Source organism: Trachypithecus francoisi, unplaced genomic scaffold (assembly GCF_009764315.1).
Source record: "Trachypithecus francoisi isolate TF-2019V2 unplaced genomic scaffold, Tfra_2.0 Lachesis_group15, whole genome shotgun sequence".
NCBI lineage: Eukaryota > Metazoa > Chordata > Mammalia > Primates > Cercopithecidae > Trachypithecus > Trachypithecus francoisi.
Window position 1 is genome coordinate 16368897 of NW_022681460.1, and position 22696 is coordinate 16391592.

A 22696-nucleotide genomic window follows, 5' to 3' on the forward strand; every position below is an offset into this window, starting at 1 on the left:
TTATTATTTTTTAAATTTTAAAATGCCTTTCTTTGCTAGACACAGGTGTTATATTTTCTGTAAAATATATTGTAAAGTAACATCCATTTTTGAACATGATGTTACCAAAGTAACATATGTTGACTGTAGAAAAATTGTAAAAATATGAAAAAGTTAAAGAGGCAAATATGAAAAGACTAATCCTGCTGCCAAGAAATAAGGTTAGAGATATATATTTTTTAATTATTGTAGAAATATTTTTCAGACATGATTTTTTAAATGGTACCATAACATAAGAGTATGAACATAAAATGATGTAATCAGGCATTTAATAACAAAATAGTGTATTCAGGCATTTACATTTTTCTCAATTTTAGATTACCATAAACATGCTACAATAATTGTTAAGCAATATAAATTTCCTTAATATACATTCATAAAAGTGAAGTAGGGGGTCAAAGGGAATAAACTGTATTAATTTACACTCCCATCTTCAGTTTGCACAAGCATTCATTTCACTGTTTTTACCAACATTCACAATTCTCTTTTTCTTTTTTTTTGAGACAACATCTCACTCCCGTCACCCAGACTGGAGTGCAGTAGCAGAGTCACAGCTCACTACAGCCTCTACTTTCCAGGCTCAGGTGATTCTCCCACTTCAGCTTCCTGAGTAGCTGGGATGACAGGCATGGATCACCACGCGCAGCTAATTTTTTGTAGTTTTAGTAGAGTCAGGGTTTTGTCATATTGCCCAGGCTGATCTCAAATTCCTGGGCTCAAGTTATCTTCCCACCTTGGCCTGCCAAAATTCTGTGATTACAGGTGTGAGCCACCATGCCTGGCCTCACAGTTATCTTTAAGAAAAAAATGCTTATATAATAGTAATTCATTATTTGGCTTTTTTTTTTTTTGTAGTTAGGTGGAATATTTTGCCTTATTTATTGGTTCTTTATAATACATAATTGCCTGTTTCTGTTATTTGACCAATTTTATATTGAGTTAATAAGAATTCATTTAAGTAAAAATTTAAATCTTTGTCTTGTGTTTCATATATGGAATTTATTGAACTAGTAATTCTAATTTTATGGGATTTTATATATGAGCTGATAAGATTTCAAAAATGCCCTTAGTTCAACTGCCTAATCGTCCTAAGAGAGACAGGTTAGTGACACATGAAGAATGAAAGAAATCTTGTGATCAGGTTAGCATAGAATACAAGGCTTTCACTTTTGCTTTCTTACTGTAATTTATGTTCGTAAATTTAACTTTCAATTTCTGTTCCTCACATACCTTAGCAATGTCAAGAAACCCTTATGCAATCAAGAATGGCTTCTCTCTTCTTCACAATACTTCACAGTTTTGGTTTTTATAATTGGGATTATTTTCTGAGTCAGATTAATATTGTTAAATTGTTTTTTAATTATATTTCTTCAAGATTTTATTTTGACATGTCATACTGTTAACAGAATTTATTTAGATTTGTTTAAGAGTTTTAGAGTTTGCTGCCAGTGTTTTTGTACCATTTCCTCGTTATTGAATTCTTTATCTTGATTAAATTTTTATTAAAGCATTGCTTGAAGGATTTTCTACCCCTTTCTTACCCCTATTCTAGGAAAATTGCATTGGTATAATTTTTTTAAGCCTTCATATGTCTAAATACTATATTTCTGATGTCTTTAAGCAAGTTGTCTGGGTATCGAATACCTTGATCAGAAGATTTTGTCCTCATTTACTCTAATTCCTAAAGGTATTCTGTTTCCGTTAAACTGTACTATTTTTCACAGACACAATTGTGTTCTCTGTTTCTTCTTTGTAATGGAATTATGCTTGCCTAGTTGGACATACAGCAAGGAGTTAATAGATGTTTTCTTTCACTGATTGATGTGAGTTCCTGCCAAATCTATCAGGCCTAGAAAAATAATAGATTTACTGTATTTTTATTTGATCTGTCAAAGTAGGAAATACGAGAAAGCAAGCATCTAGAGCCCAGAACTGGAAGCAGAAACCACAGGAAACTTTGCCTCTTTTGCAAGCATTTCTTTATTGTAATTAGTGTTCTTACTGTAGACACTAGGAAGATATGAATATGTCCTGGGTACTGCACAGCCTGTCTTAGCTCTAGCTTTTACTCCTCTGACTTAAGTCTGTGACGGTGACCTTTTGTTATATCTTCTATTTATTTCCTTGTCATGGCCACTCTGTGGATGTAAATCACAAACCATCCTTTTCTTCAATCCCAGTTTTGTAGAACGTTCTCCAAAGCTTTTTTCTTTTGCTTGACTCTTGCTTAGTTTTCAGTTCTGAAGGAGATATTCCCCATATACTACTTATTGCCATAATGACTAAAAGTCTTCTCGGTAGCAGTTTATCACCATTATAAGATTATATAGACTATCATCCTGTCTATATAATACTAATAGTAGTTCATGATACCTGTTAGATTAGCTGGCAATCCAAGTGCACTTTAATTGCTTTCTTTTAGATGAAGATAAATATAAATGTGTTGCTTTTAATTTACCAGGAAGAAACTACATTTGGGTTCTAATGTGTATGTGTGGGTATATATCATATCGTATCTATATTTACTTTTATATATATAGCTGACAGTCTCAATGCCCACCTCGCCCTACCCGCCAGCCACAAAACCCTGTATTTTCTTCCTTCTCTCTCATCTCTTTCTCTCATAAAGAGCAAGGCAAAATTTCTGTCCATTAAATTTAAAACAAAATAAGATAATATATTTATGATTTTCTTTGGAAATAAAGAAAAAACAAGAAAGTGAAGGTGATAATTGCAATCCTATAATTTTGTTTTGATTTTTTTAAGGTGGAAGGTAAAATGATTAAGAATACTTACTGTTTTATCCTGTCAATGTTTTATAACAGTGTAAGTTAGGATCTGGAATTCATTTTTCCATTTTGAAGAATTGGGGCTTTTCATTTAGAACACCCAAACAAAACTTGATGGGTATAACTTTACTAACTTTGCAGAAATTTTCTAAGTTTTGCCCAAGTTAGAAGAATAGCAAATTTGTAGAAAAATGAAAAGGAAGAAGGAAGTCTGTTTCTAAGTAAATCTTTCTTAACAATTGAGAGCAAGGTTTCTAGGATTTGAGCTGACTTAAAACTTAATGAAAATATTTTTCTATATCAAAAAGAACGATTTGTACAGATCTTTTATGTCCACCATTTGCTTATTCATCCTACTCATTAAACACAGTATGTTAACATTAATATATGAGTTCTTTATGATCAGTAACACAGTCAAATAGAGTAAGTTAAGAAGAAAAGGAAGAATCAGAAGTGGAAATGAGTATTCTCTTTTGCATGACTACATGAATACATAACTCAGTAATATGCAATTTGGCTGGTGGATGCAGGGCAAGGGAAGGAATAACCATGATGATATAATGAGTTTGATTTTGGGTATGCTGCATTTTGAAAGAAGGTGTGAAAATACATTTTAAAAGGTGTGATTATAAAAATACATCTTATAGTCACTTAGGAATATGGTCTGAAATCTAGGAAAGGAGAATTCAGTTAAGGTTGTTAGGTTTGTGAATTATCACAAATAGTAATAATATCTGGTACTTGAATTAACAAAATAGGTATATTTTCTAAGATGAGAATAAGCAGGAATAAGACTATCCCAAAGGAGCACCAATAGGGAAGTTACTGAAGAACCATAGAGGGTACGTTTTGCTGAAGCCAAGGTAGAAGAAAGAGTTCTTTATACTTAGATGACCAGTACCTGAAATGTCTTTGTCTGGATTTTATATAAGCTTCCTAGATATTCTATGATTCTCAAAAACTGTCTGCATTTCATGAAAATTTATCAATAATTGTAGACAGTCCATTAGCATTTCTGTAAAAAATAATTCCCGGACAAAAAAGAATCTCGTTTGGCAGACATTAGGTAAATTGTGGTTGATAATGAAGGAGATATGCTTAGAAATTGAGGGTAGTACTATAAAGAATTAGTGGAAACTTTATTCCTCTGTTGGTATTTTGAGTTTTGGACAGAAATAATCAGTGTTTTGAAGGTGTCCTCAATAGCCTTCAATTTATAAAATTTAAATGTTTATGTAGGAAATATTTTTAAAATTTCTTGCAGTGAATGAGAAGCGGAATTTGCAAAATGTACAAAAAAAATTGTAATCTGGAGAAAATTTGACTTCAGTTACATCTAGCTAAGGGTTTTAATCTTGGGTCAGGGAAGCCTAGGAAAGAGTTATTTTATGTGCCCTGTTAATGGACACAGGGACCAGATTGTTTTCTTTTTGTGTCTTTGTAATAACTTAAGTCTTTTTAAATTTTTAGAACCTAATCCACCAATAGATCAAGTTATACAGAAACCAGGAGTTGTACAGAGATTTGTGAAATTTCTTGAAAGAAATGAAAATTGTACTTTACAAGTGAGTCTAAAGTTTTCTTTCTTTATTTTTCTCTAGAAATGACATGTTAAAGTTTCTAGTGAAAGCAACTGCTGCAGTATTGACTCTATTGTAAGCATTAAGTAAATACTTGGTAATTAAAAGAAAAGGTAGTGCCACCTGTCTTGCCTTGGACATGGTTGCAGTGCTAGTTTTTTCTAGGAATTGTTATTTTATTAAGCAATTTTGGAAAAAGTATATTAAATCATTACTACTGTTAATAAACAATTTATAGTCGTTAACCTTTAATAACTTTTTTGTTTTAGAAAACTTCGGACTAAAATGTTAAATTTATTTTGATTCTTAGCTAGCTGGGGTTTTAACTTTTACCTCTTAAAACACTTTTAGCTGATTAATTAGTTCTTTTTTTCAAAACAGAATAAATTAGTATTTAGTGTTATCTAGTAGAAATGTGATCAGAGTTAAGTTTGTCATAAAGAACATGGGTTCTCAACCATGATATAGTTACAATTTTAAAATGTCTTCCAAATAATTTGCTAATGGTAATTTACTGAAGTTTGTGAATATTTTAGTGTTAAAAAAAGATTGGTTTTCCCGACATTCATTGCTATGTATATTCTTAAGTCAGAGTACAGGTTGGAATTTTATCTATGTGTCAGGAATTGCACAAGACATACACCTAACTTATAAATGCTATTGTCAATAATGGAGGACTGTTACTTCAGTAACAATTATTGAATTTATGACTTAAGAGTAGTGGTCTACCTAGCTGAATAATTTGGGAAAGATCCTCACGTTTTAGGTATAAGCAAAGGAATGTATTGCATGTGTGAATGTGAGAAATTGTTGAGAATGTTTACAATAAGAGTCTCTAAGAGGCTACTTTAGTCATGTTACAGTTTTATTGTCAATTATTTTGAACTAGAGATCATGAAATCTGGTTCCATTGCTTTATACAAGCCGTAAGTCCAGACTAAAACCCAGACCCCTTGATACCTATTATTGGCTTTTTAATTCCAGTTGAATGAAAGAAGAAATGATTGAATGTGAATAAATAAAGTTATTGAGAGCTAGTTTGAGCCAAGCATCATCTAAGATATTGTAGTTCCAAAATTCAGATGTCCTGTCCAGAGAAATTCCTCACTTTCTCCTGGGAAAGACAGACACAAAAAAGATCTGTGGTAACGTCGTATCCTTAGTGCTCTAACAGAGCTATAAACAAAGTACTCTGGGGACACAGAACATAGTAACTTACTCTGTTTAGGGGAAGTTTAAGTTTAAGACTTCACAAAGGTAGTGTTGCAGGACTAGTCTTGAGGATGAAGGAGCCTTTGGCAGACTGAAAAGAGGGAAATTAATACTAGGTTTAGAGGATAGCATGTGTAGACAGCACAGTGTGGGGAGATTTGCTGGGTGTGGTGGCTCACACCTGTAATCCTAGCACTTTGGGAAGCTGAAGAGGGAGGACCTCTTGAACCCAGGAGTTTGAGACCAGCCTGGGAAAATAGTGAGACCTCATCTCTACCAAAAAAATAAAAGTTAGCTGAATGTGGTGGCATGCATCTGTATTCTCATCTACTTGGGAGACTGAAGTGAGAGTATAACTTGAGCCCAGACGTTTGAGGTTACAGTGAGCTGTGATCACACCACTGTACTCTAAATAAACACACACACACACACACACACACACACACTGAGAAGTTAAGCATTTATTAATCACTGTAATTAAAAACTATAGAAATTCAACAGTGTGGTCTTGGGACAGCTACATGTTGTGCCATGTTACCCAAGCACATGTGAAGCATGTTAGTTCATATGATCGGTCCATCTAACTAACAGGCCTCACATTGGGGGCCTACAAACAAGATTTGTTGGCCTGCACATGTTTTAAAACATGAATTAGATATTAAATGTTAAAAAATTGGGGGATTTCAAATGAATATCCAGGTTTTTGGCTCCTTTTGACAAATCAGAGGTGTTGGCATTGTTGTCAGATAGTTAAAATGAAAGGAGGCTGAATAGGCATTCTATCTCTCTTTTCTTTTTTTAACTGGAAAGTTTACCTTTTTTTTTTTTTAAATTGTAGCCACACACTCTAGGTTTTCACAGTTGTCACTTGCTTATCACTCGTTTTATGTTTGATTGGTTGCTGGTAGGCTTCTGACTTTACCAGTCTTCACTAAGGCTTTCTGGGGGATACTAGGGGCAAGTTTGTAGAGTAACCCTTTAGTTGTCTACTAGTTTATTTCATTATCTACAATTGGTTAGAACTATGGTCTCCATTATTTTCAAATATAAATTCCCTTTAAAATTTGTTCTTAATCCTACACGTAAAAGTAACTGTACTTTTTAGTATTTAGGTAACGCTTTTGGGTACATTTTTTGTTACTTATAATGACATCTACATTTATGTGAAAAGTTATTTATGTGAAATATTAAAAAAATTTTTTCATGGTTAATTTTATATGTCAAATATGTGAAATATTTTTTAAGCTATAGTCGCTGCTTAGTTTGCCTGTGGATTTGTGGGTTGCTTTCAGTAATTCACTAGTTCATTGTTTTGGAGCCATGGTTGAATTTTCTCTGTTGCTTTTATTTTAAACCCATAATGTATATGTATATTCAGATTTTAATTGAGTTGATATGAGTAACTTCTCAGAGACTCTGCAGCTTAAAAAAATACCACAAGTCCCAGCACTTGAAAGCTTGATGTTGGACAAATACCTAAATCTCTCAACTTCTAATTTTTTTGTTTCTTTTTTTTTTTTTTTTTTTTTTTTTTTTGAGGCGGAGTCTCGCTCTGTCGCCCGGACTGGAGTGCAGTGGCCAGATCTCAGCTCACTGCAAGCTCCGCCTCCCGGGTTTACGCCATTCTCCTGCCTCAGCCTCCCGAGTAGCTGGGACTACAGGCGCCCGCCACCTCGCCCGGCTAGTTTTTGTATTTTTAGTAGAGACGGGGTTTCACCGTATTAGCCAGGATGGTCTCGATCTCCTGACCTCGTGATCCGCCCGTCTCGGCCTCCCAAAGTGCTGGGATTACAGGCTTGAGCTACCGCGCCCGGCCTAATTTTTTTGTTTCTTAAATAAGTAGAAAGTTACATGATCTGTAGAGAAATAAGTACCTCTTATGATTCTAAGTGTCCTAAGTATGCCGTTGTTATAAGTAGTGTCTTGTATTTATTTTTAAACTGCTTGCTTTAGAATGCTTGACTCTGTAATAATAAAGAGGAGTTTTATGAATTATAAATTCAAAGGAGTTTATATATTGTTGATTTTGTATATTTTCATTACATTTTTATCAGTTATTTTCCCATATTAAAGAATACTTTTCTGTAATCAGTGATCTTTGATGACAATTACTTTTTTTCCTAAGAGTTTTTAATCCTTAACTCTGACTTCACAATGAACCTTATTAAGTCGGTCTTTCACAGTTGTTCTAGCAGGTCTTTACTCCCTCTCTTTCCTTCTTTGCCTTTCTGACATTTCTTTGGTTCTTTCATTTATTTTACATTTTTTCTTCTTAGTTTGAAGCTGCATGGGCATTAACGAATATAGCATCTGGAACTTTTCTGCATACCAAGGTAGTGATTGAAACTGGAGCTGTTCCAATTTTTATCAAACTTCTTAATTCTGAACATGAAGATGTTCAAGAGCAGGTACGTTTCTAATTTGTATTGTTATATGTACTAGAATTCAGTTTTCTCTTGAAAGTACCATTTGTAATTACGATGCATAATTCATTTTTGTTTCTAATTGCTGTATATTGCATTAAATTACAGTAGTGTTTTTGGTGTTAAGTTAGAAGGGAGGAAGAAGGAACAGTTCCAGACATAATCCTGGGTTCTCTATAAATGTGATTGCAGCTAGCATAGGAATTACTATTCCTTTTTATAAAAGTGCATACTGAGGCTGGGCATGGTGGCTCATGTCTGTATTCTCAGCACTTGGGAAAGCTGAGGCGATCAGATCACTTGAGGCCCGGAGTTCAAGACCAGCCTGGCCAACATGGCAAAATCCCAGCTCTGCTAAAAATACAAAAATTAGCCAGGCGTGGTGCCACAGCTCCTCAGGAAGCTGAGGCACAAGAATTCCTTGAGCCTTTGGAGGCAGAGGTTGCAGAGAGCCGAGATCATGCCACTGTACTTCAGCCTGGCTGACAGAGCGAGATTTGTCTCCAAAAAAAAGTGCATACTGAGACTCAAAAGTTAGTAACTTACCTAAAGTCACAATGAATGGCAGAGCTGGGTTTTAAAGCTGGACTGGTTTGACTTCTTGTTCTCTGCATATATGTAGATTATTTTGTTGCTTGTTTTAAGAGTATCACATTACTTTGAATAGAACCATTTTTTAATAATAAAGTTTTGTTGTAAGAGGGAAAATTTAATTACATATAATTGTACCATCTGAATAAAATCAAGTCATTTGATTGTTTTGTGTCATTTTTATGTATATAAATCTGTTGATCTCTCTACCATTTTATTCATTTCATTTTATAGATGTATTTTTTCAGTTAACACTAACATTGGGAGCCTTTTCTTATGGCAGTAATTATTCTTCCAAGGAAATTTTACTGATTAGTCAATATCTGCTCAGATATGTACCATAATTTGTTATCTATTCCTCAATTGTTGTACACTTGGATTATTTCTAGCTTATTGGTGTTGTTAATAATATGAATATCATTATGTGTCATCACTCTTTATGTGCCTTTTGATTATTTTACTAGGAAAAATGACTACCCTGTCAAAAGAAAAATTTTCTTTTTCTTTTTTTTTTTTTTTGAGACGAAGTCTTGCTCTTGTCCCCCAGGCTGTAGTGCAATGGCACGATCTCAGCTCACTGCAACCTCTGCTCCCCAGGTTCAAGCGATTCTCCTGCCTCAGGCCTCCCGAGTAGCTGGGATTACAGGCGCCTGCCACCACGCCCAGCTAATTTTTGTATTTCTAGTAGAGACGGGGCTTCTCCATGTTGGCCGGGCTGGTCTTGAACTCCTGACCTCAGGTGATCCGTCTGCTTGGGCCTCCCAAAGTGCTGGGATTACAGGCGTGAGCCACTGCACCCGGCCAAAAGATAAATTTTTTAAAGCTTTTACTATGTATTTCAAAGTCAGACTCCAAGAATGTTATACCAGTTAAGATCTCCACCAACAGAATATTATATTCCACAAGGTAGAAAATGTCTTTAGTTTAAAGGTTTTTCTTAAAAACAAACAGAAAAATCTTAGGTCTAGAGTAGATGTTAAAAATACTAACTTATATTTTAAACATTAAAATAAAACTTTCCCAATTGAAAAGTAACATGTCTACTTTTGTACTAACATGAAAAGTTTATGGTGAGAATAAAACAAAATAATTAGCATTTGCATAATTTCTTACCTAATTGAAATTTAGTAAATCAAATCAGTATGTGTTCTGAGAAACACATTTTCATCATTGTGCAAATTCCATGGAGTCTGTTTACACAGACCTAGATGGTTTATAGCATGGCCTTTTGCATCCAGTCTACAAACCTATACAGCATGTTACTGTACTAAAAATGCTGTAGGCATTTTTTTTTTTTTTTTTTTGAGACAGAGTCTTGCTGTGTCACTCAGGCTGCAGTGCAGTGACATGATCTCGACTCACTGCAACCACCACCTCCTGGGTTTCAAGCAATCCTTACGCTTCAGCCTCCTGAGTAGCTGGGATTACAGGCACCTGCAATCACACCCAGCTAGTTTTTGTGTTTTTAGTAGAGACGGGGTTTCACCATGTTGGCCAGGCTGGTCGCAGACTCCTGACCTCAAGTGATCTGCCCACCTCACCTCCCAAAGTGCTGGGATGACGGGCATGAGCCACTGCACCTAGCCTACTATAGACTATAGTGGTAAGTATTTGTGTATCTAAAAATACAAAAGGTACAGTAAAGATATGGTGTTATAATATTTTGAGACTACCATCTTATATGCAGTCTGTTATTGACTAAAATGTTATGCAGTGCATGATTATAATTGGAAAATTTGCTAAATATATTTAGTCTTTCCGTGTAAATTCAGAGTAAACTATGCTCTTTGTTGAACAGTATAGATATTTCACTAGTATGCAAGGAAAACTTTTTTTTTTGGAGACAGAGTTTTGCTCTGTTGCCCAAGGTGGAGCATGGCTCATTGCAACCTCTGCCTCCTGGGCTCAAGTGATCCTCACACCTTAGCCTCCCAAGTAGCTGAGATGACAGGTGCGTGCCACCACACCCAGCTACTTTTTGTCATTTTTTTGGTAGAGACAGGGTTTTACCATGTTGCTCAGGCTGGTTTTGAACTCCTGGACTCAAGCGGTCTGCCCACCTCAGCTTCCCAAAGTGCTGGAATTACACATGTGAGCCACCCTGCTCAGCTGGAAAACTTTTTAAATGTCCTATCTTTCAATTTGAATAAAAATACTAAATTGCATTTTAAAAGTTTTTCTTCTTTACTTTTTTTTTAACGTGTCACAAACTGTTACTTTGTTCATTCTATACTAAAATCTCATTCCTGAAGGAAACCTCTAATTTAAAATATTGTTTTAAGATAATTTTTTTTTTTTCCTAAGGCTGTTTGGGCACTTGGCAATATTGCTGGTGACAATGCAGAATGCAGAGATTTTGTTTTGAATTGTGAAATACTTCCACCTCTTTTAGAGTAAGTACTTTGTCACAATTAAGTATGTATCAAAAACTATATACTCCACTCTATTCTATATATATAATTAAGTTCTTCAGTCATACTTTTAAATTTGTCTTGTGGTTATCAGGCCTACAGTAGCTTGAAAGTAGGTAGAACCAAGAGAAATTTTCAAATTGTTGTCGGTGTCTTTTATGTTCTCTTAAACCACACTTAACAGTGGTCATTGCTCACTTGATGCTTACTGATATAAAATAATTATTCTGCAAAAACAAGGATATATAGTAGTTTATAATACAATAAAATTTACATATTGCTATAGCAGGGAATCCTTAATACTTGAACAGATAGTGTATTTAGGATGTTGGTATGTTTTAAATTTTATTAAAAGAACAAAGATTTTAAGATGGAGATTTTTCTTTCAGGGTTAGAATTTTACCTAAAGTGATTTATCTAATAGTTTCCTCAATTACTTTATGTATTTTTTTAAAAAAGAAATTACCCTGTAATGTAAGGTCCTTTATAGAAATGACATAAAAACTTTTTGAAAGACAGGTTTATACATATTGTTTATGATTAAGAGGATCTTTATGTAGGATAAATGCCAATGGCAGGTAGTGAAGAAAAATACTAATCAAGGAGATGGTTAGAAGTAAATATTTTACTCTTCATTTCTGCGTGGAGGTGCATTCTTCATCCTCTCCAGCTGAGGAATTGAATAGGAAGAATAAATTTCTAGACACTAGTTTTCAAAAAACGTTTTACTCTAGCTTTCTGTGGACAGAAGTTATTTCTTGGCATGGTTTCATTTAACCAATATTAATCGAAGATCTGTATGCAAACCACTGAACCACTCACTATAATTTCATTTATTATGGGCTTAAAGTTAATGGTCCATATTATTTGAGAATTTAGCTGAGCTATAAAAGAAAGTACTGATTTAGAGTTCAATATTAATCCTTTTGAAGTCTGTACTATTAAAAACATTTCTTAAAGTTTCAATTTGATACTTGTCTCACCTGATTTATGTGGTATATAAATTAACTGAGCAATTTTTGTTTTTGTTGTTCTGTCTCTATTTCATTTTATTATTTGTTAATATCTCAAGTACGTAGTGGTTTATGAAGTAGTAAACATTTCTTAGGTCTAATCTCTTTAAATGTCCTAAGGTACTTTTTAACCGTGACTGCAGAAACCAAACTAAAAAATAAAATGAAGGAAGAATAACCAGTACCCAGCTATGTAGTAATAGTTATAAAAACAATTTCAGGCTGGGCGTGGTGGCTCATGCCTGTAATCCCAGCACTTTGGGAGGCCGAGGCGGGTGGATCCCCTGAGGTCAGGAGTTCGAGACCAGCCTGACCAACATGGAGAAAGACCCCGTCTCTACTGAAAATACAAAATTAGCCGGGTGTGGTGGTGCATGCCTGTAATCAAGAGGCTGAGGCAGGAGAATCGCTTGAACCCGGGAGGTGGAGGTTGCGCTGAGCTGAGATCATGCCATTGCACTCCAGCCTTGGCAACAAGAGTGAAACTCCATTTCAGATAATAATAATAATATTATTATAATAATAATTTCCAAAAAGGGTATTAGAAAGTTGGAAAGTTTCAGAGTTTCATTATAAAACTTCATCTTAAAAGTTTCAAAGTATTTAAAAAAATAAGGTAGTTAAAAGGAAGTTAAGTTAGATACTCTCACTGGAGTTAGGCAAAAGGAAAAGTTTTCAGCTTAAAAAATGATTATGCATTATTTGTTGTTCACATTGTAATTCACATTTGGTAATGCTTAAATAAATGTAAAACAAATGTGTCATTTTATCTGTTCTGTTTGAGTGATATTTTAATTTATTTTATTAGTATTGATTTGATTCTCAGTAAATGTAAATCTTTTCCTACTATAAACTATCCTGATACAACTTTGCTGTAATTTAACTCAACTTTATAATGTAGCATATTTGTACTTTCTCATAATGACTCCATTAACACAAAAAAAAGAACAATAATATACAACAGAGGTTGGCCAGCTTTATCTCTTAGGCCAAATCTGGCTTGCTTCACGTTTTTGTAAATTAAGTTTTATCGGAACACAGTCACACCTATTCACTTACTTAATGTCTTTGGTTGCTTTCATGCTACATCAGCATAGGTGAGTAATAGAAACGAGAAAGAGGGCCTGCAAACCCTAAAATATTACTGAAAAAAATTGTCAACTCTTAGCATACAAAATCAGTATAACTATTTTATTTCCAAATCTGTTGTATTTTGGAGAAATCTCACATCTGTTTTTAGGAAAGCCTTTAGAACAGAAACTTTTCTTTTAGTGTGGTAGAATACATGTAACCAGTTTAACCATTTTAAAGTGTACAATTTAGTGGCATGAAGTAGATTTGCAACATTGTACAACTATCACTACTCTCTAGTTCCCGAATTTTTTTTACCACCTTGAACAGAAACCCAGTACCCCCATTAGCAGTGACATCCCGTTTTGCCATCACCTTGTGCCTTGGAAACTACAAATCTGTTTTCTCTCTCTATGGATTTGCGTATACTGTATATATCACATATGTGGAATCATACAATATATGACCTTTGTGTCTGGCTTCTTTTAGCTTACTGTTTTCAATGTTCATCCATATTATAGTGCATGTATCAGTACTTCGTTCTTTTTGTGGCTGAATTATATTCCATTTTATGCATGTGCCACATTTTATTCATTCATTAATAGATGAACACTTCAGTGTGTCCACCTTTTGACCACTATAAATATTGCTCCTATGAACATTCATGTACAAGGTTTTGTTTCAGTACTAGTTTTTAATTCTTGTGGGTATATAAATACGTAGGAGTGCAGTTTGCCAGGTAATATGGTAATTCTAGCTTTAATTGTTTAGGGACTACCAAACTTTATCACAGCAGCTATACCATTTTACATTCTGCTAGCAATGTATGAGTGTTGTAATTTCTCTGTATCATCACCAACATGTATTATCTGTTACTCTGATTTAGATCTTAGTGGGTGTAAGTTGACTTTTTCATTTCTATAAAAGGGTCATTGTCATTTTGATAGGGGTTTCATTTACTCTGTAGATCACTTTAAGCAGTATTGCCATCTTAATAATATTAAGGCTTCCAATTCATGAACCTGAGATATCTTTTAATTAATTAAGCGCTTTCATTTTAACAATATTTTGTAGATTTTAGTAAACAGGTTTTATACCTCTTTGGTTAAATGTATTCCAAAGTCTTTTATTCTTTTTATTCAAATGTAAATGAAATTGTTTTCTTAATTTCTTTTTTTTTTTTTTCTTTTTTATTTTTTTTTAATGTTTTTTATTTTTTATTATACTTTAAGTTCTAGGGTACATGTGCATAACGTTTATATCATGTATAACTCCCCAGTGCAATCCCTCCCTCCTCCCCCCTCCCCATGATAGGCCCCAGTGTGTGATGTTCCCCTTCCCGAGTCCAAGTGATCTCATTGTTCAGTTCCCACCTATGAGTGAGAACATGCGGTGTTTGGTTTTCTCTTCTTGTGATAGTTTGCTAAGAATGATGGTTTCCAGCTGCATCCATGTCCCTACAAAGGACGCAAACTCATCCTTTTTGATGGCTGCATAGTATTCCATGGTGTATATGTGCCACATTTTCTTAATCCAGTCTGTCACAGATGGACATTTGGGTTGATTCCAAGTCTTTGCTATTGTGAATAGTGCCGCAATAAACATGCGTGTGCATGTGTCTTTGTAGTAGAGTAATTTATAATCCTTTGGGTATATACCCAGTAGTGGGATGGCTGGGTCATATGGTACATCTAGTTCTAGATCCTTGAGGAATCGCCATACTGTTTTCCATAATGGTTGAACTAGTTTACAATCCCACCAACAGTGTAAAAGTGTTCCTATTTCTCCACATCCTCTCCAACATCTATTGTTTCCTGACTTCTTAATGATTGCCATTCTAACTGGTGTGAGATGGTATCTCATTGTGGTTTTGATTTGCATTTCTCTGATGGCGAGTGATGACGAGCATTTTTTCATGTGTCTGTTGGCTGTATGGATGTCTTCTTTTGAGAAATGTCTGTTCATATCCTTTCCCCACTTTTTGATGGGGTTGTTTGTTTTTTTCTTGTATATTTGTTTGAGTTCTTTGTAGATTCTGGATATTAGCCCTTTGTCAGATGAGTAGGTTGCAAAAATTTTCTCCCATTCTGTAGGTTGCCTGTTCACTCTGATGGTAGTTTCTTTTGCTGTGCAGAAGCTCTTTAGTTTAATTAGATCCCATTTGTCAATTTTGGCTTTTGCTGCCGTTGCTTTTGGTGTTTTAGACATGAAGTCCTTGCCCATGCCTATGTCCTGAATGGTACTACCTAGATTTTCTTCTAGGGTTTTTATGGTATTAGGTCTAACATTTAAGTCTCTAATCCATCTTGAATTAATTTTCGTATAAGGGGTAAGGAAAGGATCCAGTTTCAGCTTTCTACTTGTGGCTAGCCAATTTTCCCAGCACCATTTATTAAATAGGGAATCCTTTCCCCATTTCTTGTTTTTGTCAGGTTTGTCAAAGATCAGATGGCTGTAGATGTGTGGTATTATTTCTGAGGACTCTGTTCTGTTCCACTGGTCTATTTCTCTGTTGTGGTACCAGTACCATGCTGTTTTGGTTACTGTAGCCTTGTAGTATAGTTTGAAGTCAGGTAGCGTGACGCCTCCAGCTTTGTCCTTTTGACCTAGGATTGTCTTGGCAATGCGGGCTCTTTTTTGGTTCCATATGAACTTTAAAGCAGTTTTTTCCAATTCTGTGAAGAAACTCATTGGTAGCTTGATGGGGATGGCATTGAATCTATAAATAACCTTGGGCAGTATGGCCATTTTCACGATATTGATTCTTCCTATCCATGAGCATGGTATGTTCTTCCATTTGTTTGTGTCCTCTTTGATTTCACTGAGCAGTGGTTTGTAGTTCTCCTTGAAGAGGTCCTTTACATCCCTTGTAAGCTGGATTCCTAGGTATTTTATTCTCTTTGAAGCAATTGTGAATGGAAGTTCATTCCTGACTTGGCTCTCTGCTTGTCTGTTACTGGTGTATAAGAATGCTTGTGATTTTTGCACATTAATTTTGTATCCTGAGACTTTGCTGAAGTTGCTTATCAGCTTAAGGAGATTTTGGGCTGAGACGATGGGTTTTTCTAAATATACAATCATGTCATCTGCAAACAGGGACAATTTGACTTCTTCTTTTCCTAACTGGATACCCTTGATTTCTTTCTCTTGCCTGATTGCCCTAGCCAGAACTTCCAACACTATGTTGAATAGGAGTGGTGAGAGAGGGCATCCCTGTCTTGTGCCAGTTTTCAAAGGGAATTTTTCCAGTTTTTGCCCATTCAGTATGATATTAGCTGTGGGTTTGTCGTAAATAGCTCTTATTATTTTGAGGTACGTTCCATCAATACCGAATTTATTGAGCGTTTTTAGCATAAGGGCTGTTGAATTTTGTCAAAAGCCTTTTCTGCATCTATTGAGATAATCATGTGGTTCTTGTCTTTGGTTCTGTTTATATGCTGGATTACGTTTATTGATTTGCGAATGTTGAACCAGCCTTGCATCCCAGGGATGAAGCCCACTTGATCGTGGTGGATAAGCTTTTTGATGTGCTGCTGAATCCGGTTTGCCAGTATTTTATTGAGAATTTTTGCATCGATGTTCATCAGGGATATTGGTCTAAAATTCTCTTTTTTGTTGTGTCTCTGCCAGGCTTTGGTATCAGGATGATGTTGGCCTCATAAAATGAGTTAGGGAGGATTCCCTCTTTTTCTATTGATTGGAATAGTTTCAGAAGGAATGGTACCAGCTCCTCCTTGTACCTCTGGTAGAATTCAGCTGTGAATCCATCTGGTCCTGGACTTTTTTTGGTGGGTAGGCTATTAATTGTTGCCTCAATTTCAGAGCCTGTTATTGGTCTATTCAGGGATTCAACTTCTTCCTGGTTCAGTCTTGGGAGAGTGTAAGTCTCGAGGAAATTATCCATTTCTTCTAGATTTTCTAGTCGATTTGCGTAGAGGCATTTATAGTATTCTCTGATGGTTGTTTGTATTTCTGTGGGGTCGGTGGTGATATCCCCTTTATCATTTTTTATTGCGTCTATTTGATTCCTCTCTCTTTTCTTCTTTATTAGTCTTGCTAGCGGTCTGTCAATTTTGTTGATCTTTTCAAAAAACCAACTCCTGGATTCATTGATTTTTTGGAGGGTTTTTTGTGACTCTATCTCCTTCAGTTCTGCTCTGATCTTAGTTATTTCTTGCCTTCTGCTAGCTTTTGAATGTGTTTGCTCTTGCCTCTCTAGTTCTTTTAATTGTGATGTTAAAGTGTCAATTTTAGATCTTTCCTGCTTTCTCTTGTGGGCATTTAGTGCTATAAATTTCCCTCTACACACTGCTTTAAATGTGTCCCAGAGATTCTGGTATGTTGTATCTTTGTTCTCATTGGTTTCAAAGAACATCTTTATTTCTGCTTTCATTTCGTTATGTACCCAGTAGTCATTCAGGAGCAGGTTATTCAGTTTCCATGTAGTTGAGCGGTTTTGATTGAGTTTCTTAGTCCTGAGTTCTAGTTGATTGCACTGTGGTCTGAGAGACAGTTTGTTATAATTTCTGTTCTTGTACATTTGCTGAGGAGTGCTTTACTTCCATTATGTGGTCAATTTTGGAATAAGTGCGATGTGGTGCTGAGAAGAATGTATATTCTGTTGATTTGGGGTGGAGAGTTCTATAGATGTCTATTAGGTCCGCTTGGTGCAGAGATGAGTTCAATTCCTGGATATCCTTGTTAACTTTCTGTCTCGTTGATCTGTCTAATGTTGACAGTGGAGTGTTGAAATCTCCCATTATTATTGTATGGGAGTCTAAGTCTCTTTGTAGGTCTCTAAGGACTTGCTTTATGAATCTGGGTGCTCCTGTATTGGGTGCATATATATTTAGGAGAGTTAGCTCTTCCTGTTGAATTGATCCCTTTACCATTATGTAATGGCCTTCTCTGTCTCTTTTGATCTTTGATGGTTTAAAGTCTGTTTTATCAGAGACTAGGATTGCAACCCCTGCTTTTTTTTGTTCTCCATTTGCTTGGTAGATCTTTCTCCATCCCTTTATTTTGAGCCTATGTATGTCTCTGCATGTGAGATGGGTCTCCTGAATACAGCAGACTGATGGGTCTTGACTCTTTATCCAGTTTGCCAGTCTGTGTCTTTTAATTGGAGCATTTAGTCCATTTACATTTAAGGTTAATATTGTTATGTGTGAACTTGATCCTGTCATTATGATATTAACTGGTTATTTTGCTCATTAGTTGATGCAGTTTCTTCCTAGCCTCGATGGTCTTTACATTTTGGCATGTTTTTGCAATGGCTGGTACCGGTTGTTCCTTTCCATGTTTAGGGCTTCCTTCAGGGTCTCTTGTAAGGCAGGCCTGGTGGTGACAAAATCTCTAAGCATTTGCTTATCTGTAAAGGATTTTATTTCTCCTTCACTGATGAAACTTAGTTTGGCTGGATATGAAATTCTGGGTTGAAAATTCTTTTCTTTAAGAACGTTGAATATTGGCCCCCACTCTCTTCTGGCTTGTAGAGTTTCTGCCGAGAGATCTGCTGTTAGTCTGATGGGCTTCCCTTTGTGGGTAACCCGACCTTTCTCTCTGGCTGCCCTTAAGATTTTTTCCTTCATTTCAACTTTGGTGAATCTGGCAATTATGTGTCTTGGAGTTGCTCTTCTGGAGGAGTATCTTTGTGGCGTTCTCTGTATTTCCTGAATTTGAATGTTGGCCTGCCCTACTAGGTTGGGGAAGTTCTCCTGGATGATATCCTGAAGAGTGTTTTCCAACTTGGTTCCATTTTCCCCCTCACTTTCAGGCACCCCAATCAGACGTAGATTTGGTCTTTTTACATAATCCCATACTTCTTGCAGGCTTTGTTCATTTCTTTTTCTTCTTTTTTCTTTTGCTTTCTCTTCTCGCTTCATTTCATTCATTTGATCCTCAATCGCTGATACTCTTTCTTCCAGTTGATCGAGTCGGTTACTGAAGCTTGTGCATTTGTCACGTATTTCTCGTGTCATGGTTTTCATCTCTGTCATTTCGTTTATGATCTTCTCTGCATTAATTAGTCTAGCTGTCAATTCTTCCACTTTTTTTTCAAGATTTTTAGTTTCTTTGCGCTGGGTACGTAATTCCTCCTTTAGCTCTGAGAAGTTTGATGGACTGAAGCCTTCTTCTCTCATCTCGTCAAAGTCATTCTCTGACCAGCTTTGATCCGTTGCTGGCGATGGGCTGCGCTCCTTTGCAGGGGGAGATGCGCTCTTATTTTTTGAATTTCCAGCTTTTCTGCCCTGCTTTTTCCCCATCTTTGTGGTTTTATCTGTCTCTGGTCTTTGATGATGGTGACGTACTGATGGGGTTTTTGTATAGGTGTCCTTCCTGTTTGATAGTTTTCCGTCTGACAGTCAGAAGGACTGTCTGTTGGTCTGTTGGAGATTGCTTGAGGTCCACTCCAGACCCTGTTTGCCTGGGTATCAGCAGCAGAGGTTGCCAAAGATAGAATATTGCTGAGCAGCGAGTGTACCTGTCTGATTCTTCCTTTGGAAGTTTCCTCTCAGGGATGACTCCACCCTGTGAGGTGTGGGGTGTCAGACTGCCCCTAGTGGGGGATGTCTCCCAGCTAGGCTACTCAGGGGTCAGGGACCCACCTGAGCAGGCAGTCTGTCCGTTCTCGGATCTCAACCTCCGCGTTGGGAGATCCACGGCTCTCCCCAAAGCTGTCAGACAGAGTCGTTCGCCTCTGCACCGCCCCCGCTGCTTTCCCTATTGGACCTCAGCTGTGGGCTGTCCCCAGAGGTGGAGTCTACAGAGACAGGCAGGTTTCCTTGAGCTGCTGTGAGCTCCACCCAGTTCGAGCTTCCCAGCGGCTTTGTTTACCTACTTAAGCCTCAGCAATGGCGGGCGCCCCTCCCCCAGCCTCGCTGCTGCCTTGCGGATAGATCGCCGCAGACGGCTGTGTTAGCAGTGAGGGAGGCTCCTGGGCGTGGGACCCTCCCGGCCAGGTGTGGGATATATTCTCCTGGTGTGCCTGTTTCCTTAAAGCGCAGTATTGGGGTGGGAGTTACGCGATTTTCCAGGTGTTATGTGTCTCAGTTCCCCTGGCTAGGAAAACGGATTTCCTTCCCCCTTGCGCTTCCAGGTGAGGCGATGCCTCGCCCTGCTTCAGCTCACGCTGGTCAGGCTGCAGCAGCTGACCAGCACTTATTGTCCGGCACTCCCTAGAGAGATGACCCCAGTACCTCAGTTGAAAATGCAGAAATCACCGGTCTTCTGTGTTACTCGCGCTGGGAGTTGGAGACTGGAGCTGTTCCTATTCGGCCATCTTGCTCCGCCCCCCTAATTTCTTTTTTGACTGTTCCTTGGTAGTATATAGAAATACAACTGATTTTTGTGTGTTGATTATTTATTTATGTATTTATTTTGAGACAGGGTCTTGCTGTGTCACCTAGGCTAGAGTGCAGTGGCGTAATCTTGGCTCACTGCAGCCTATGCCTTCCAGATTCAAGTGATTCTCATGCCTCAGCTTCCCAAGTAGCTGGGATTACAGTCATGTACAACCACACCTGGCTAATTTTTGTATTTTTAGTAGAGACGGAGTTTCACCATGTTGGCCAGGGTGGTCTTGAACTCCTGGCCTCAAGTGATCCATCCCCCCCTTGGCCTCCCAAAGCTCTGGGATTACAAGTGTGAGCCACCACATCCGGCCTGTGTGTTGATCTTGTATCTTGCAACTTTGTTGAATTTATTAGCACTAATAGTTTTTTTGTCGATTGTTGTGGATTTCCATATATTAGATCATGTCATCTGTCAATAATGGTAGTTTCACTGCTGAGCATAGTGGCATGTGCCTGTAGTCCCAGATACTTGGGAGGCTGAGTAGGGAGGGTCATTTGAGGTCAGGAGCCTCCTGGGTTCAAGTGGTTCTCATGCCTCAACCCTCCCAGGTAGCTGGGAATACAGGCATGCACCACCATACCAGACTGATTTTTGTATTTTTAGTAGAGATGGAGTTTCACCATGTTGGCCAGGCTAGTCTTGAACTCGAATTTGAGGTCAGGTTCATTTGAGGCTGTAGGGCACTATGATCATGCTTATGAATAGTCACTGCACTCTAGCCTGTGCAACATAGCAAGACCCCATCTCTAAATTTTTTTTTTTTTAAGATAGTTTCATTTCTTGCTTTCCAATTTGGTTGTGGTTGATTCTTTTTGTTGCACAATTGCTTTGGATAGAGCTTCCATTACAGTGTTATTTAGAAGTAGCAAAAATGAGTGTCTTTGTCTTCTTATCTTGGAGTAAAAACTATAACTCTTTCATCATTCAGTGTGATGTGAGCTATAGTTTTTGATACATGCCCTTTATCCTGTTGAGGTAGTTTCCTTCTATTTCTATTTTTTTTTTTTTTTTTTGAGACAGAGTCATGCTCTGTTGCCAAGCTGGAGTACAGTGGCACGATCTTGGCTCACTGCAGACTCCGCCTCTTGGGTTCAATGCTCCTGCCTCAACCTCCCAGGTAGCTGGGACTACAAGCGTGCACCACCATGCCCAGCTAATTTTTGTGTTTTTAGTAGAGACAGGGTTTCCCCATGTTGGCCAGGATGGTCGTGATTTCCTGACCTCATGATCCACCTCCCTCGACCTCCCAAAGTGCTGGGATTACAGGTCTGACCTGTTTAGTGTTTTTATCATAAAAGGATGTTGAGCTCTTTTAAATACTTTTTGCATCCAGTTGAAATGGTAACTTGTTTTTTAAATTCATTATATTAATATGGTTTATTATTTTGATTGATATTTGTATATTGAACCTTCTTTGCATTCGTTGGTTAAATGCCATGTGGTCATAGTATATGCTGCTAAATTCAGTTTCCTAGAATTTTGTTGAGGATTTTTGTATGTATAATCCAAAGAAATATTTTTTCTTTTGTAACTTTTGTTTTGATGTCTTTGGCTTTGGTATCACAGTAATGCTATCCTCATAGAATTGATGAGGAAGTGTTCTCTTATTTTTTAAAGAAAAATTTTGCAGTTACATAGTAGGTGTGTGTATTTATGGGGTACATGAGATGTTTTGATATAGGCATGCAATGTGAAATAAGCACGTCATGGAGAATGGGGTATCTATGCCCTCAAGCTTTAATCCTTTGAGTTACAAATAATCCAGTTACATTCTTTCCATTATTTTAAGTTTTCTCTTATTTTTTGAAAGAGTTTGAGAATTATTCATTAATGTTTGGTAGGATTCACTAGTGAAGCCATCGGATGCTGGACTTTTCCTTTCTGGGAAGTATTTGATTAGAATTCTATATCTTGTTAGAGTTCTATTTAGATTTTCTATTCTTAAGTCAGTTTGGTAGTTTCTGTGTTTCTAAGTGGTTTTTCATTTCCTCTAGCTTATTTTTCTTGGCTTTTGATGATAATATTCTCATATAGTTGTTTTTTTGTTGTTGAAATGCTGATAGTAGTGTCTCTACTTTCGTTCTTAATTGTAGTAATATGATTATATATGGAGTCTTGCTCTGTTGCACAGACTGGAGTGCAATGGCACGATCTTGGCTCACTACACACTTCACCTCCCGGGTTCAAGTGAATCTTCTGCCTCAGGCTCCC

The 22696-nt window shown here is 36.8% G+C and overlaps 1 protein-coding gene across 5 annotated transcripts in view; it reads left to right on the top strand.

Annotated features, from left to right (window-relative positions):
• Positions 1-22696, top strand: part of KPNA5 (karyopherin subunit alpha 5) — a 59604-nt gene that overhangs the window by 11107 nt on the left and 25801 nt on the right. For all 5 annotated transcript variants that reach the window (XM_033234383.1, XM_033234382.1, XM_033234385.1 and 2 more), the window contains 3 exons: positions 4299-4393; positions 7897-8028; positions 10939-11027. In XM_033234383.1, coding sequence (XP_033090274.1) covers positions 4299-4393; positions 7897-8028; positions 10939-11027 — 316 coding nt within the window. The remainder of the gene's footprint in view (positions 1-4298; positions 4394-7896; positions 8029-10938; positions 11028-22696) is intronic.